Source organism: Bos indicus, chromosome 1, assembly GCF_029378745.1.
Source record: "Bos indicus isolate NIAB-ARS_2022 breed Sahiwal x Tharparkar chromosome 1, NIAB-ARS_B.indTharparkar_mat_pri_1.0, whole genome shotgun sequence".
NCBI lineage: Eukaryota > Metazoa > Chordata > Mammalia > Artiodactyla > Bovidae > Bos > Bos indicus.
In genome coordinates, this window is record NC_091760.1 from 69105374 (window position 1) to 69121180 (window position 15807).

Here is a 15807-nt window from a genome sequence, read left to right on the forward strand (position 1 = left end):
CATTTGCTGAACATATGTTTATCAATTGCCTTCTCTGTGACAGGCACTAAGGGATACAGAAATGAACGGACCTGGCTGAGGAGACATACAGACAACTGGAATTACAGTCTGATGTAAAATGGATTTAATATGACACTGAGGAAGAACAGAGTACTCAGCTCAGCTGGACGGGGCAGGGAAGGCCTTCTAGAGACTAGAGAATTGCACAGATAGCTTAGATAATGACAGATAGGAGAGAATACTCCAAAGCTTGGAAGAGCACATGCAATGGACTGAAATAGCTATCTGAGATGGAGTGCGGAAGCTGGAAGTTCATAAGAATAATATTAATCATGAACATGTATATATTACTCACGGTGTGCCAGGTACTCCTTTAATGCTTTTGTATTTGTTAACTTATTTAAATGCTATCATCATCCTCATTCTACTGATAAGAAAACAGATGTACTGGAGGTGCAGTACCTTGAGCAACCTCGCACAGCTAGTCAGTGGTAGGCTGGTGTATGAAGTCTTAATGGTAATACAGCATTTAAGCTTGGGTAGGGGTTGGTCACTGCTTCCCACTGGGAATCCAGGCATGCTGCTGGATATGGACAAGCCCCTGTGATAGCACTGTGCTTGGAGAATGTCTAGTGAAGATGGTCAGGACTTCTGGTACATCCTAATTCTCACGTCTGCCTCCATCAGGCAGACAATGAGACTTCCCTTTGTTGCTGTAGATGGTTCATTGTGTCTTGTCCTCTGTGAACAGACTGAAGAGCAGAGGGTCCTCAACTTCCTAGGGAGAATGGGCCTGGGCCAACAAAGAATAAACTGTGTATGGCCAGATCGCAGCCTCCACGGTGGACTCCCATCCCTAGTGAGGGAGAGGGGGAGAGAAGAAGGAGAACTGGTATAAAGACCTCTACCCACAAGCTGGATACCCTCTCCCGGTGCTTGGCCACTGGATGTGGCTGTCAGGGCTACAGGTGGTGAGGGATGGGTGAGGAAGAAGATTTTAATTGGTCACCATTAGGCCCCTAGAGAATGGGCCTGAAAAGAGGTGGAGGTATTGCTTCTGCTTGCTTTCTTCCCGTTTTGGAATTGAGTGATCCACCCCAAAGCTGAGTGCCCCACAGGCCTTATGCAGCCCCTCCCTGTGGCAGATTGTGACCCTTCCTCCAAACTCACTCAGGCAGACCCTGCTCAGAGGGTTGTCCTTGCAGCCTCCTCACAGCCTGCTGCCACTTGCTCAGGAAAAGTGCAGGAACTGCACGTTGGTGCTTGGAAAAATTAATGCTTTCAAGATGAGCTCCATACAGCCTTAGCACGTCTGTCTCTCTCTCACCAGCTGAAAAGCAAAGAAGCATTCTTAGACAATTACTCCCCGAGGGAGCCCAAAGACTGGCTTTGTTTATTGAGTGTTTTTAGTTACAACACGTGAAGTTCTGAGATTTTTTTGGCTTTGGGTTTTTCTGGTTTTGGTTGTGGGGATAGAGAAGATGAGTGAATTCCCAACAAACAGGGCACTTGGACTGTTCACAATTGTGAAGGCATCTTCTTATGTGGACACAGCTGCGTGTCCTCGGGTCAAGGAACTCGGTAAGACCTGACAGATGGAACTCAGTCTCTGGGCTGGCACTGTACCTGGATGTTTGGAGCCTTCTATCTGCAGCTGTTTGGGACTCCTTCCCCTTCCTCAGGCTCTCCTTGCTTTCACCCTGTCTTCTGATAGACACAGCCACAGTCAGCTGTCACCTCCCTTCACCCTCAGCCTCCCTTCCGTCCTCACCCCCTAAGTGACAACACTCCCAGTAGAGACAGTGGTTTGAGAGTATCCGTGTCGGTGAGTCAGAGCCCACTGTTCAAGGGCAAGGATGGCAGACTTGCCCGTCTGCCTGCCACGGCTCTTCCAGCCTCATCTTGGCAGCATCACTAATTGGCAGTGCCGCTCTTTCCACATCCATCCTGTCTGTGGCCTCAGTGGTGTTTGTTTTTTAACTACATAGTCTCAAAGATATGTATTGATACAAGGGGAAGATAGTAGCTGTTTAACACAAGCTCTGGACAATTACTGCCTCTGACCAGAGCTGGAACTTGATATGAAACATAGTTGCCATCTCTGACCAAAGTCCCACAAGGTGTCTAAGTGGCTGATGACTGAGTGGGCTGAGAAGAGGTGGGTTGTACTGAGTGCTCGCTGAGGTCACAAAGCACCTAGCCCATCCCTGTGGTGAACAAGGAGTGGTGCGAAGTGTGGGATGAACTGCCTTTGCCAGTCAGGGAATGGGTGCATGAGTCCAGGGACTCGGTTCCGATGGCCTGTGGGTTCTCTGTGGATCATCTCACATTCAGGACCCTGTGAGTGAGAAGTGAAGGAACTTGCTGTCCTGGCCCTGAGGGAGCTCTCATTTTTCATAAAAAGCCTGAGCTGCTACTTCAGTCAGCCTAAATGCTTTCAAAATTACCAAAGTAATGAACGCTTATGGTAAAAAGTTATAAGGATATAAAACTGCGTAAAATATAATTCTCTAACCACTTACTCCCATCTCCTAGGGATAATCACTGTTAGCAGTTTGGTAAATGTCCTACCGGAACTCCTTTTCTATGCACATACTCATAGTGTCTATGTGTGTATTTATATTCTATCTTTTCTCACAAAAAAATGGACTAGTACAAATTATTTCAAATTATCTTGCAAATTTTTTCTCCCACACATACAATATATCATGGACATCCTTAAATTGTCACTATATATAAAACTCCTTGGAGAAGGCAATGGCACCCCACTCCAGTACTCTTGCCTGGAAAATCCCATGGACAGAGGAGCCTGGTAGGCTGCAGTTCATGAGGTCGCTAAGAGTCGGACACGACTGAGCGACTTCACTTTCACTTTTCACTTTCATGCATTGGAGAAGGAAATGGCAACCCACTCCAGTGTTCTTGCCTGGAGAATCCCAGGGACGGGGGAGCCTGGTGGACTGACATCTATGGGGTCGCACAGAGTCGGACATGACTGGAGCGACTTAGCAGCAGCAGCAGCAGCAGCATAAAACTCCTTGTCCTTTATACTGGTTTCAAAGTGTAATGTAGATTGTATCAATAATTATATCAGTTTATTTTACTAATTCCTTATTGTTGGATTTCTAGGTTATCTCCAGTTTTTTCTTGCTAGTTTTTACAGAATATACTGAAGCATTTTTGTAATTGTGAGAGTTTTATAAGTAGAATTGCTGGAATTGAAGGTTGTGCACTTTATAAATGTTGATAGGTACTGCCAAATTAATTTCTAAAACCACTGTATCAATATACTCTTCTGCCATGTTATGTATATATATTTTCCAATCTGATAGGTGAAATATGGCCTGCTTTTATGCTTTTATTTGCATTTCCCTGATCATTAGTAGTAGAAGTTAGCATCTTTTTACTTTTTATCGATCATTTGTGTTTCTTCTTTTGTAAATTTCCTGTTCATGTTCTTGACTCATTTTTATAGTAGGTTTACCTTTTTCTTTCTGTTTTTTTGAGAGCTCTTTGTAAATTTGAGATCTTAATCTTTTATGTAATGTTTTGTTGCAATGCAGCATATATTTGTCTCCTAGATTATCTTTTAATGTTGTTCATGTTTTTATAATTTTATATATTCCTTTCTCCTCCTGAAGACTTAAAAAATCTGTGAATATAATACATTCATATTGCTCAAAAATCAGTACAGGATCAAATATGACCTTATGCCTATCTACCTAATCCACTCCTTCCATAGGTAACTATCAGTGTTATTTCTTGTGAATCCTTCCAGTGCTCCTTTTTGAAAATATAGGCAAATCTGAATCTGTACTTATTATACCATTTTATTATCGAAATTGGGTTAATACTAGCTTCGTTGTTCTATACCTTGCATTTTTAGCCCAATAGTATGTTTAGAAGATATTTTCGTATCTATTTGTGGAAAACTATCATTTTTAACAATTGCCGAGATATACACCTCAGTGGGCTTTAGACTTTTTTTGCTTATGTATGCCCTAAAAGAATATTGAAAACTATATATTCCCCTCATACATCTAAGTTGACATTAAACATTTTTTTAAACCATAAGTTTAAGTGGTTGCAAATAAAATGTTTTCTAGCACATTGTAGATTATAAACAGGCTTTAAATATGTTTTCTTAAAAATCTGGGAGCTGCAAATTTAGTGAATTGGAAAAGGTATCTCTCATTGTCAAAACAAGTAGCCAAATCAGATATATTTACTTCCTGTAGAGAAAATCTGTCTCTTTTTTTTTTTAAATGCAAGCAAGCAAGTTAATTAGACATCCCTATGACAATTCTGCCTTCAGAATTCAAATTCTAAGATAGGTAGATAGGTAGACAGACAGGTATGGTCCTGAGACTAGACGTGCTTTTATCTTCAAGATGAAATAAGGTACAGTCCTTTTCAATACTTCCTTGTGATCTCAGCCAGTCTTGTGGCTTTAACTTGTCTCCAATCACCAATGACCCCCACCTTCATTTATCTTTACACTGTGACAAACCACCCGCAGTCTTAGTGACTTACACCAACAATTTACCATTTCCCTGATCGTGAGGACCGAGTAGGCAGTTCTGCTTTACGTGTGTCTGTCATGGTTCTGGAAAGGCAGGAAGCTCTAAAGTGACCTCACTCGTGGATGGCAGCTGGCATGGGTGGGGCTGAGACTGACTAGCTGGGCTTCTCAGCCTGGGTCCTAGGTTCTCCTTCATGTGGTCTTCCCATGTGGCTTGGTCTTCTCTCAGCATGGCAGCTAGACTCCAAGAACAGTTGCATTTATTCTTGACTCCATTATCTTAAAATGTTCTTTAAAAAGTTAGGTACAGTTCAAGGGTCAAAATTCAAAAGGTTTAAAATGATATTCAGTGAGAAGTATTCCTTTCAATACTGTTCTCCATCCCCTGTTCTCCTTAGGTGACTTGTATATTCCTTCAGAGATTAAAAAATGCATATATGTGTGTTGAGCTTTGTGTCTTGCCTAGGAAAAACTTCCTACCCTAAGACTGTCCATTTTTCTTCTTGGAGTTTTATAGTAGTTGTTTTTTGACATGGATATCTTTAGGCTTTCCTGTATGCATGCTGTGAGGTCAGGCTTGATGGACTTTTAGGGAAGCCAAATCATTGGCATTTACTACACGGAAACTATATCAAGGAACTCCAAAAAATTTTCCACCTCCTCAGTACTGAGAGTCATCCACATATTTCATGTGGACATAGTCAAAGGACTTTTTCTAATTGACTCTCTCTTTGATCTTTGCAACCTGTGTTAGGGCAGAGGGAAGAAGCCAGATGAGCTGGGGCATTTGGGCAAGTAAGATGTAGGAATCTGCCCCTCCTTGAAGGGCCGGTGGAGAGCTGGGGGATTTGGAGTCCTAACTTGTCCCTAACTCAGCACTTCACAAGGTCCACTTGGCTTACAGCTATCCTCAGAGGCAAAACTAACATTGTCCTTTTTGTTATAAGCTGGTGTATTTGTCCATTTGGATCCCATGGATTGCTAAGTTCAACTGGCATAAGCTTGTTGCCTATTGTAGGAGAATGCACCTGCTGTGTTAGGTACAGTACTTAATATTTCATACATGTTACTTTGTTTTTCCCTCGTGCAGGTTGTTCAGATTTTGTAAGGTCAGCTTTATCTTCATCCAAAAGATGAAGAAACTGAGATTTAGGGAAGTTAAGTGATTTGCCTCAAGCTGCTGCTGCTGCTGCTGCTAAGTCGCTTCAGTCGTGTCCGACTCTGTGCGACCCCATAGACGGCAGCCCACCAGGCTCCCCCGTCCCTGGGATTCTCCAGGCAAGAACACTGGAGTGGGTTGCCATTTCCTTCTCCAATGCATGAAAGTGAAAAGTGAAAGTGAAGTCGCTCAGTCGTGTCCGACTCTTAGTGACCCCATAGACTGCACCCCACCAGGCCCCTCCGTCCATGGGATTTTCCAGGCAAGAGTACTGGAGTGGGTTGCCATTGCCTTCTCTGGCCTCAAGTTACTAGTCAGTTAGAAAAAGACTTGTGATTTGAACTCAGTTGGTCTGATTCAGCTCAGGCCCTTTCCTAACTTTAGCAGGCTTCATATTAACTGGATAAACAGATCATACAGGGATTAGTTCTAGAATTTATGGGAATTGGTTATTTTTAAGAACCATAAGCAGAATTTATTTCATGAAAAGTAAAGTGATCATGGCAATTGATTCTTTCTTTTTAAAAATAAGAGTCAAGGAAGAGAGAATTCAAATTGGCTAGTGTGCTTGTGTGTGTGTATGTGTGTGTGTGTGTGTGTGTGTGTGTCTTTTGGGGTGGGTGTCAGGGCATTCCAGTGAGTCAAATATTCAGATGTAATAGTGGATTGCATTATGGAACAAACACGAATTATACATTTTCCAAAAAATAAAAACCCAACAATTATATAAAAAAAAGTTTAGTTCTAGATATATGCTAGTCAAAATTTAGTATTTGTTTGATGATACAGTGGGCTCTTTTTGATCCTGTTGAACTTCATATTCAAGATTATCAACCGCAGTTGTCGTAGTCTGGTGTATTTGTATCTGACTTTCCTGGGCGGATATGCTGAGGGGTCTGTTTGGAAAAGCTCTCAGTGGATGGAGAAGGCGTGGGATGAAGAGAGAAGGGAGAGGATTCTCGACACTAAGGGCTCCCCACAGGTTGAGTGAGGCATGAGATTTCAGCTGTGGTGACTGACATCTTTAAGTTTTTCTAAATCAATAAACTGTGGCAATTGAGAGGAGGGAGGAAGAGTTAAGAGAAACCAAATGTTGGGGGGGCAAAAGGCCCCCAAACCTAAGGACCCTTAGGTCACTGAGTCACACCACCTTGATTGATGGGTGAAGAAGCTGCTGTTAGTAGAGGGAATAGAGAGGCACCCCTGCCAGGTGTGAGGGAAACAGAGGAGGCAATAATAAACTCTTGGATTTCTGGGCTTCTGGGATCAGGTTCTGAGGTGTCCATTCTATTTATTGTTTTATTGTTTTCCTCAAGAAGAACTACTTTATAATTTAGGGGTTTGGAGAGAGCAGTCAACTATGTTCTTTCTGGGTAGGAAGGTGGGGGATTACGGGATGAATGAGGTAGGCAAAGGAGGCACCGGGTTCCTTGAGTTGCCTTCATCAGGTCACCCAATAGCACGTGCCCATGGAGCTAGGGAAGAGAGTCATGGACCCTCCTCCTTGCCCCCAACACACCCCACCCCTGCTGCTTATCCAAGGCCTGGACTTCCACTCCCCTTCCTTTTTTTTTTAAATATTGAATAAATTTACTTGTCATTCTGGATCATAATTTGTACAAACTAAGCTTTTTGACTTTATGTATATATATATGTATACCGACTCTTTGCAATCCCATGGGCTATACAGTCTATGGAATTCTCCAGGCTAGAGTACTGGAGTGGGAAGCCTTTCCCTTCTCCAGGGGATCTTCCCAACCCATCCATCGAACCCAAGTCTCCCAAATTGCAGGCAGATTCTTTACCTGCTGAGCCACAGGGGAAGGCCAAGAATACTGGAGTGGGTAGCCTATCCTTTCTCCAGCAGATATTCCCAACCCAGGAATCGAACCAGGGTCTCCTGCATTGCAGGTGGATTCTTTACCAACTGAGCTATCAGGGAAGACTATACACACACACACACACACAAATCCTCAAAAAAAAAAAATTTAGCATTCCCAGTGATGGTAGAAATATACTATTTTTTCCCAATTCCCTTTTTAAAAAGTTGATATTATAGTTGACATACAACAGTGCATTATATTAGTTTCAGGTGTGCAACATAATGATTTGTATATGCTGTGAAATGATCACCACAGTAATTCTAGTTAGCATCTATCACCACACATAGTTACAGATTTTTTTCCTTAGATGAGAACTTTTAAGACCTACTTTCTCAGCACCTTTCGTGTATACAGCACAGTGTTCTTACCTGCAGCCTTACCACGCTGTGCGTTGCACCCCCATGACTTGTGTATTTACTATAGCTGGGTGTTTGTGCCTTTTGACCCGCTTGCCCCACTCTCCGTTGCCCACCTCTGGCAAACTATCAGTCTGTTCTATTTATAAGCTTGTTTGTTTTTGTTCTTTGTTTTCTCTCCTTTGATCTAGGGCATTATCTTTTGCCAAAATGTAAATACTCCCACAGGGTCTGAATACTAAGCTCTCCTTGTGCAGACCTTAGAGGGGTTGAGATTATTTATCGTAATACTTTTTACAGGCCCAGGATGGGTGAGCTTTGAAAAGGCATGAGGGCACGGCTTGGTTTTTGGGGCCAGGGGTGGCATGCTATGGAAGGAGAGTCAGGGCCACACGGGTTCTGGCGATTGGTGGGGGAGGAATAAGTGCTCTGGGGAGGTGTCCAGAAGGGACTACATTTCCCTGACTTAGCGATTTGGTGTAGAGCCCAGTGTGGGGAAGGGCTGTGTGACGTTTCCAAGAGCTGAGGCTCCCCCAGTCGAGGGAGCGTTAATGATCCCAGAGGAGGTCGGAGGTGAACACGGATGAAAGCCACACAAAAGCAGGGCAAGGCAGGCTAATGAGCTTCCGCCTTTAGCTCCTGCCACCCGGCCTGATATTTGAGGTGACATTTAAAGCCATTGTACAGATGAATGCTCTCTGGAGCCTGTGGAGAGAGGAGCCTGATTCTCAGCCTCCTGGCTGGCAGCTCCTCAGCCCTGCAGTCTGGGACCCTCTACTGGGCCTTGAAGGCCCCTTACCTTCCAGGAGACTCTTCTAACTCCGCACTCCGAGGGTGTGTTGGGAAACAGGGTACGCTCTAGAATTTAACTGGAATAGCTCAGTGAAGTAAGAGAGGAGAGCAGGGATGGAAGCAGACAGATCCCCATTTCAGACTCATCTGAGGAGCTGGTTAAAAATGCAGGCCTTGGGGAGTGAGACCGAGTTACCTGCCTGGATAACCAACCCTCTAAGGTGATTCTGCTGCCCATTAAACTTTGAGAACCTCAGAGATAGAGAATGAACGAGGTTAGCTGGAAAAGGCCTCTTGGGAGAAGTGGGCTTGAATTTCAGTGTGACAGGTGATAACCTGTCTTAGGTGCTGGCCTCAGGTGTGGACCTAGGAAACCTGTTCACCTGGGGACACTCAGCTCTCACAGGAGAGACGGGCCGGTGTCCGTCCCATCCATGGACAGCATTGCTGAGAATGTGTTGTCACAGGGCTTTACTTCTCCATTTGGGTGCTCATTGCCAAGGGGACAGAAGTGGTGTGGGAGGTGGCTGAGGATGGTGTCTGCTGGAGTGTGTGATACATGTTGCAACTGAAGTACAGCTTGCAGGGCAAAATGGCAGCCTGGTGGAGCCCACTTCCTCGGGCAGAGATAGTCTTCGCTCTGCTATGCAGACTAGCAACACTACCACCTTCCCTGGTGAGCTAGCCCGTGTGTCCCACAAGCCAGCCAGTGCCACTGTGGGAACAGTGGTCATCATCCCAGGAGATGGGTGGGAAAGCTCTGGGACATGACTGCTTCTCCCCTCCCTCCGTGCTGCTTGCCTTCTGCTCCATACACTTGTGCTGGCTCTATCTGATTGGGAACACAGTGTTTCCATGTTGGGGCGGGCGGATAGCAGGAGAAAGAACAGTGCCACGTAGGAAGAAGGAACAGGGAAGAGAAGGGAACACATCCATGTTCTGGTGATCGTCCAGACAGGCATCAGCCCTCTGGGATGGATGGGTTGTTGCTGGCCTGGAGATGCTCCTTGCTTCTGAGAATGGGTCCCCGTAGCACCAGCCAGGTGGGTTGCAGGAACCATGCCAACAGGAATGACCATGCTTGCTCCGACCGTGATGAAAGAAGGATCGGCCACAGGAGTATTGTTTAAGACAAAGCAACAACAACAACAAAACCTAATAAGGCCCCTTCCTGGCCAATATCCCGTCCATTCTAATTGCACTGCAGCTAAATGGCAACTGTGACAGCCTCTTGGAACATTGTATTCATCTTCTGAAGGGGCTGCATTGAAGCAGGCTTATGAGGCTCTGTGGGAGTTGGAGAAATGAGCAGTGGTGGACCGAGGAGCTCCCGGGAGCCCAGCGTGATGGGCTGAAGCCAATCTTTAGTGAAATTGCTGGCTGGATGGGTTCCTCCTGGGCCTGACCCCACAGGTGACGCTTATGTTCTTATGTTTACAGTTTGTGGGGGCAGCGCTTGCACCCATGTTGTTAACATCTTTATTTCCCCTCTGTCTTTGAAAACGAAGCTGTGTGGAATGTTTGGCACTTGATTACTGGAAGGAGGGGAACAGGGCCAGCTGCCTTCTCCAGGCCCGAGAATGGGACGTGGTAGAGTAGCATTAACCCCGTCAGAGTATTCTAGTTCACACAGCTCCCACACGGTCACTGGGACTTTCTGCCTCACAGGCAGGTGCTCTTTTCAAAGCCTATCTCTGTCTGGGTCTCCTCAGACCCAGGTGGGAGCCATGTGTGCATGCTTCCCATCTCGGATTTCTCCCCAGTAGGGTTGGACAGAGCCATTTTTGGCATTCTTATTTGGAGACTGCTCTTCCTCGGCAGCCAGAAGCCCGGAGCCAAAGAAAAAGATGAAAGGCTGTCACTCAGTAAGAGGCCACACGCAGGCCCCCTCCTGAGCCTGTGCTTATGGCCTGTCGGCACTGCCCTAGGGTCCTGCCCTACTGTGAGGGCCTCCACCTCTTTATGAAAAACATCACACTTCCCCAGAGAACAATCCAGAGCCACAGAAACACTTTGGGAGAGATAGATGGCACACACTTCTTCAGCCCAGCCACCAACTAGGTATTTGACCATAAGTCAGTTATTTAACCTCTTGGCATGTGGGTTTTCCCTTATGTACACTGGGGAAAGTGAGTCCCATCCTACAGACCTCACAGGGTGGCTCAGAGGCCCGAGGGAGAAGATGGATGTGAAAGTTCTTTGTGAGCTTGAAAAGTACTGGCCACACCTGAATGATGGAGCCTGCTATTCGTGAAGGAGGGGGAGGCTAAGGGTCAGTGCACTTCTCTCTGGAGAGAGAGGAGGAGGGGTGTGCATTCTTGTGTTAACTACAGGCTGGAGTCTTGTCCATTTAAGGTAATAGTAAAATAACTCTAGGAGAGCCGGTGAGGTAGCTTCTGGGTGGCGGGGTGTGCTCGGTCCCAGTGCTGCTCTTCATGAAGGAGCCACGATGCCGTGGTGGAGCAGGGGCAGGGCCAGCCTGGAGGAGACGTGGCTCTGCTGCCTTCTCCCTCTCCCTCCTAGCTCCTGCCCTAGGCCAGGCCTCCTCCTCGGTCTGAATTCTGTCAGAATCTGCAGCCTGTGTCATCTTGGAAGCCTGAGCCTCCAGGAAGAGCTGACGCTGAGGAGGCCTGCTCCTGCTGGCTTCCAGATGGAGACCAGGAGGCCTGGGAGGCCAGCATTTCTACTGGAACAGTGAGAAGACATTGCTGGCATGGCCTGGGCTGGGCGAAAGCAGCGATGCATGTGCACATGGCTGCTGGGTAGTTTTTAGGCTTGGAGTCCAAAGTGGTTCTGGACCTGGGGTCCTCTTGACTTCACTTATGCAAACAGGACTTCTGGTCACCTGGGAGCACAGCCTCACTGGGTCAGCAGCCAGCATCCTGTAAAACGGGTTCCCAGCAATACAAGGCCAGGGTGCCTGTCATTCTTCCACAGGCTTTAGGTGGTGCCCAGGGACTGAGGCCTTTGTAGTCCACTCCTTTTCCTAACTTAAAAAACAAAACCATGTGGCGTGCACAGACATTTGCCTCTTCACTCATTCAGTTAGTAAATACTTAGGCACTTGCAAAGTTCAAGACTCTTCAAGGTTCAGTGATGATCACAGAGCAGATCCTGTCTTCATGGAGTTTGTGGCTGAGTCAGGAGATGGGAAGGAGGACCAGGGAAGGCCGCCTGACTCTGTGGCTATGTGTTGGTAAAACCAGGAAGACTTGGCCACAGTGAATACTTGGCCGTAGGATGGCCATGCTCTGGACAGGAAGACCAGGAGCCATTCACACAGAGGTGGGAAAGCATGGGATGTAAGGGCTATGGGAGCTGAGGATCTGGCTAGAGGAAGAGGGGTTGGAGCAGAAGGGGGAAGGAGCCCTTGAGCACCACCATTCACCACGTGCTGGACCAGAGATTTTAGGTCCTTCCCTTCTTGGGAACCTCACAACAGCTCAGTGAAGCAAATACTCTTCTTTCTAGTTCCCAGAGGAGGAAGCTGGGTTGGAGTAAAGTGATCAAGGCCAGGCAACTGTTAAGTGGTAGCAGGATTTGAGCCCATATCCATGTGACTGGAGTCCATGCTCTCTCTACTCTAACAGAGGATCCACAAAGGGAGATGGAGTCTGTGGCCTTTTTCTGACCACATGGGTCCAGCAGCCTTGGGCCTGGGGTGCCTGTGGTTTCCACGGAATAAGGCAGTGAGGCTCTGGCTCTTGTAGGCTGGCCTCAGAGTCCAGGATGGCTGAGTTCCTGGCTTCCTATCCCTGTCTCCTGTTAGGAGAGCCACTGGCCTTTGGCATTGGAGGCAGGGGAAGCCAGGATGGCAGGAGATCCTGGAATGACATCTAAAATATGACCTTGACTGTGCAGTTTCATTCCCAAGACCACTTCTCTGCTCCCTTCTTTGTGAAGGTGCTCCCTGGTGCCCTCCCCAGCGTCTCTTGACCTCCCTTTGGGCCCCTGCAGGCTCGGTCTGCACCAGGCGGCAGTGTTCCGCACTTGTTCCTTTGTTGCTGTGAAACAGGCTCCCGGCACAGTCAGCCTCTGTGTGGGAGGATTGGTGGCTGTCTTCGCAGGCAGGCATTTGCTTCGAGCAGGCTGCGCGCAAGCCTAGCGTCAAGAAATTCCGGCCTCCTCAAGTTGGCGGTGGTGGGACGAGGCTCTGCTGAGGGGACTGACTGTGAAGGATGAGTTCAGGGGGGGATGACGGACCGCTTCTGGGAACAGTGGTATCTTTGGTATCTCCGCTTGCTCCGGCTGCTGGATCGAGGTATTCCTGGGATGGGGGGTGGCGAGAATGGACATGAGAATGTGTGTGCATGCGTGTGTGTGTATAAGAGACAGAAGCAGAAGGCATGCATATACACACAGCTTTCTGACACAGACAGACAGACACACACACACAGGAAGACACAGTAGAGGAGGGAGCAGAGAGCACGGAGAGAGAAGAGGGAATGAAACAGATGAGTAGCCAGCCCATAGAAAGTAAAAAAAAAAAAAGTAGTTGTTTTTCTGGGGATGTTTGTGACCCAGCTGGGAATCAGGAGCCCAGGGCCATTTGGGAAGCACGTGTATATTGGGACCTCATTTCTTGTTGGGTTGATCGGCAAACTCAGAACTGTAGTCAAAGGTAAGCTCCATCTTGCAGGACTCTAGATGGAACCCTGAGCAGTGCAGCAAGAAGAATAGTCCCTGAGCAAGAAGCTGGGGGCAAACACATGCAGGCTCACGTCTCAGCTCTGCCACCACCAGTTCTGTGACCTGAGGCTGATTTATGAGACCTTTATGAGCTTGTTTTCCCATCTGTAAAATGGGCGTGGTGAGACCTATCTGCTGGGGTTGTTGCAGAATTCTTAGTTCATTCATACCTATAAAACACATGACATAATGTCTGGTGCATAGTAGGTGCTCTGTAAGTGTTCATTTCCTCCTTACGAGGCCCCTCAGCATCGTGGAGCTTGGCATCTGTCTGGAGGACAGCTGCCTTTGTGGGTTATTGGTGAGCCATACAGAATTTGCAGTTAGTGGAAACGGAAGGGAAAGTCCATTTTATTCCTCAGGTTAATCTGACCTTAATACATTTTACCATCAAATAGTCATGTTATTTAAATCTCCTGTTAATGTGATGCAAATCCAGACATTCTGTTGTAGGGAAAAGCCACTGTTAATTTGGTTGAGTAATTGATTTTTTTTTTTTTTTAACAATGTTGAGTGTTATTTTTAAAAGTGTTGGCTCCTTTAAGAGAATTTTGGCAGGATTGAGATGAAATCCTGGTGGAAAAAGTGGCCTAGGGGAGGCTCTGCTGCCCAGCCCAGGGTGTGGTCATCTGTACTGGGGATTGTCTTAGGGGTGCCAGGAGGCCGGTACCAGGTGGGAGCAGAGAGCTGCACACAGCAGGTGAACCAGGGCTCTTATCGGGGAGAAATCAAAGATGGAGGAAGCCAAACCAGCACATCTGAAAAGCAGCCTCTCACTAGCACTGAGAATAGGCCAGTGGGAGCCCAGACTTGAGATGAGAATGTTAGTAAGAGAGCCAGAATTTGTTACTGGTGAAGATCAGAGACCAGAGGAAGGAGAGGCCACAGGTGGGAATCCTCCTTATCCGTGTGGCCTTAGGCAAGTTCTTAACCTCTCTGTGCCTCCTTCATTGTAAAAGAAAATGGTAATGAGGACAGCACCAACTCAGAGGGTTGCTGCAGGGAAAAACTACAAGTGAAATACTTATTCCAGTGCCTGGCAGGAAGCAAAGTGCCCCTTGAGTGTTAGTTTTCTTTACCAATGCTGTTGATTCTCACTGTCTTACAGACGTGTTAGGAAAGACAGGAATATGTGGCATCTAATAACCAGGAGTTGAGAAAAGTCCAATTAAGAGTTGTTAGAGGCATAGAGATAATTTATACTTATGTAAATTAAAACAAGATTCAAACTAACATGATGCTAATTATAAAAAGCTAGATGTTAATATACAAGCTATATTAATAATAATTTGGTTTTATTTTGTAGAAAGTGCTTGAATCCATGAGTTGCAAACTTAGGTTCAAGTTTTGGCTTCATTACTTTCTAAGTGCCCTTGATTAAATGATTTACCCTCAAACTGACCCTTGGTTTACTAATTTGGAAAATGGTAAATGTTAATAATAATAGTTATATTATAGAATTTGGGGGAAATTTTTTGTGTTAGTGCATGTAAAAGTGTCAGGCATTGTTAGAAATGTCAGGTTAGTGAATTTATGAATTAACTAATTAAACTCTCCCCAAAACATTGTTTGCCAGATGTGTTCTTCCATGAATGTTTCATCAACATGTGTGGCTATATTTGGAAAGTTGATGGTCTTTCATAAACAATATCTCCAGGGTTTTATTTAATGTGAGTCTTTAGCAGCTTCTGACTGTGTAGGGAAACTTATTTCCAGGTTTTGGGGGGTGGTGAGTGTTGATTATGTGACCCAGTTCTGATTAATGAGTATCACAGTATTATACATGTACATGTGTGATGCCTTCAGCCATGGTCAAGCAGAGTTTTAAGATGTAGCAACTTTCCTCTAGTAACTAACGTTAGCTAACTTTGTGTAGACTGCAGCATGCTATAATATGGTGTGCTAGGCTGAGCTGGCTCATGGGAAATGCTCAATAAATATTTGTTGAATGAATGGATGAGTGATGAACCTGTCCTTCTGGGCAGTGAACAAAATTCCCAGGGATCTGTCTTTAGTGTAACCGAATTTAGCTCCGTTCATCATCTTTTTAGGATTTTGTTGTTTCACCCTTATCATTGTCATGCCTCATATCATTTTGAAAGTAACAGACCTCAAGAAAGTGAAGAGGGAGTAAGTAAGCAATAAGAAGAAGTGGGAAATGATAAGTTTAGCCCAGGAAAATGAAATAATCGACAAGCTGTGTGCCAGCCTGAGTCATTCTCTTGGCTGTGACTGGGGGATAAATGAATCTGTGATTTGACACACCTAGGAAAAGGGAGAAAAATACTGGAACACATCATGGAGCGGAAATAAACTTTACGAAGTAATGGCAATGCATATACTTGGTGATTGCAAATGAATCTTTTATCTCCCTCATCATTGTTCATTAAGGGTAAGGATTTAAGA

At 45.8% G+C, this 15807-nt stretch overlaps 1 protein-coding gene across 9 annotated transcripts in view; it reads left to right on the forward strand.

The window, feature by feature from the left end:
* Positions 1–15807, forward strand: part of KALRN (kalirin RhoGEF kinase) — a 689644-nt gene that overhangs the window by 53233 nt on the left and 620604 nt on the right. For 2 of the 9 annotated variants that reach the window (XM_070800411.1, XM_070800601.1), the window contains exon 1: positions 5908–12973. The exons of 5 other annotated variants lie outside the window; for them this stretch is intronic. In XM_070800411.1, the coding sequence (XP_070656512.1) occupies positions 12907–12973 (67 nt within the window). In that variant the 5' untranslated portion in view covers positions 5908–12906. Of the gene's footprint in view, positions 1–5886; positions 12974–15807 lie in introns of those variants that run through there. 2 more of the 9 variants (XM_070801387.1, XM_070801557.1) reach the window with 2 other exon arrangements.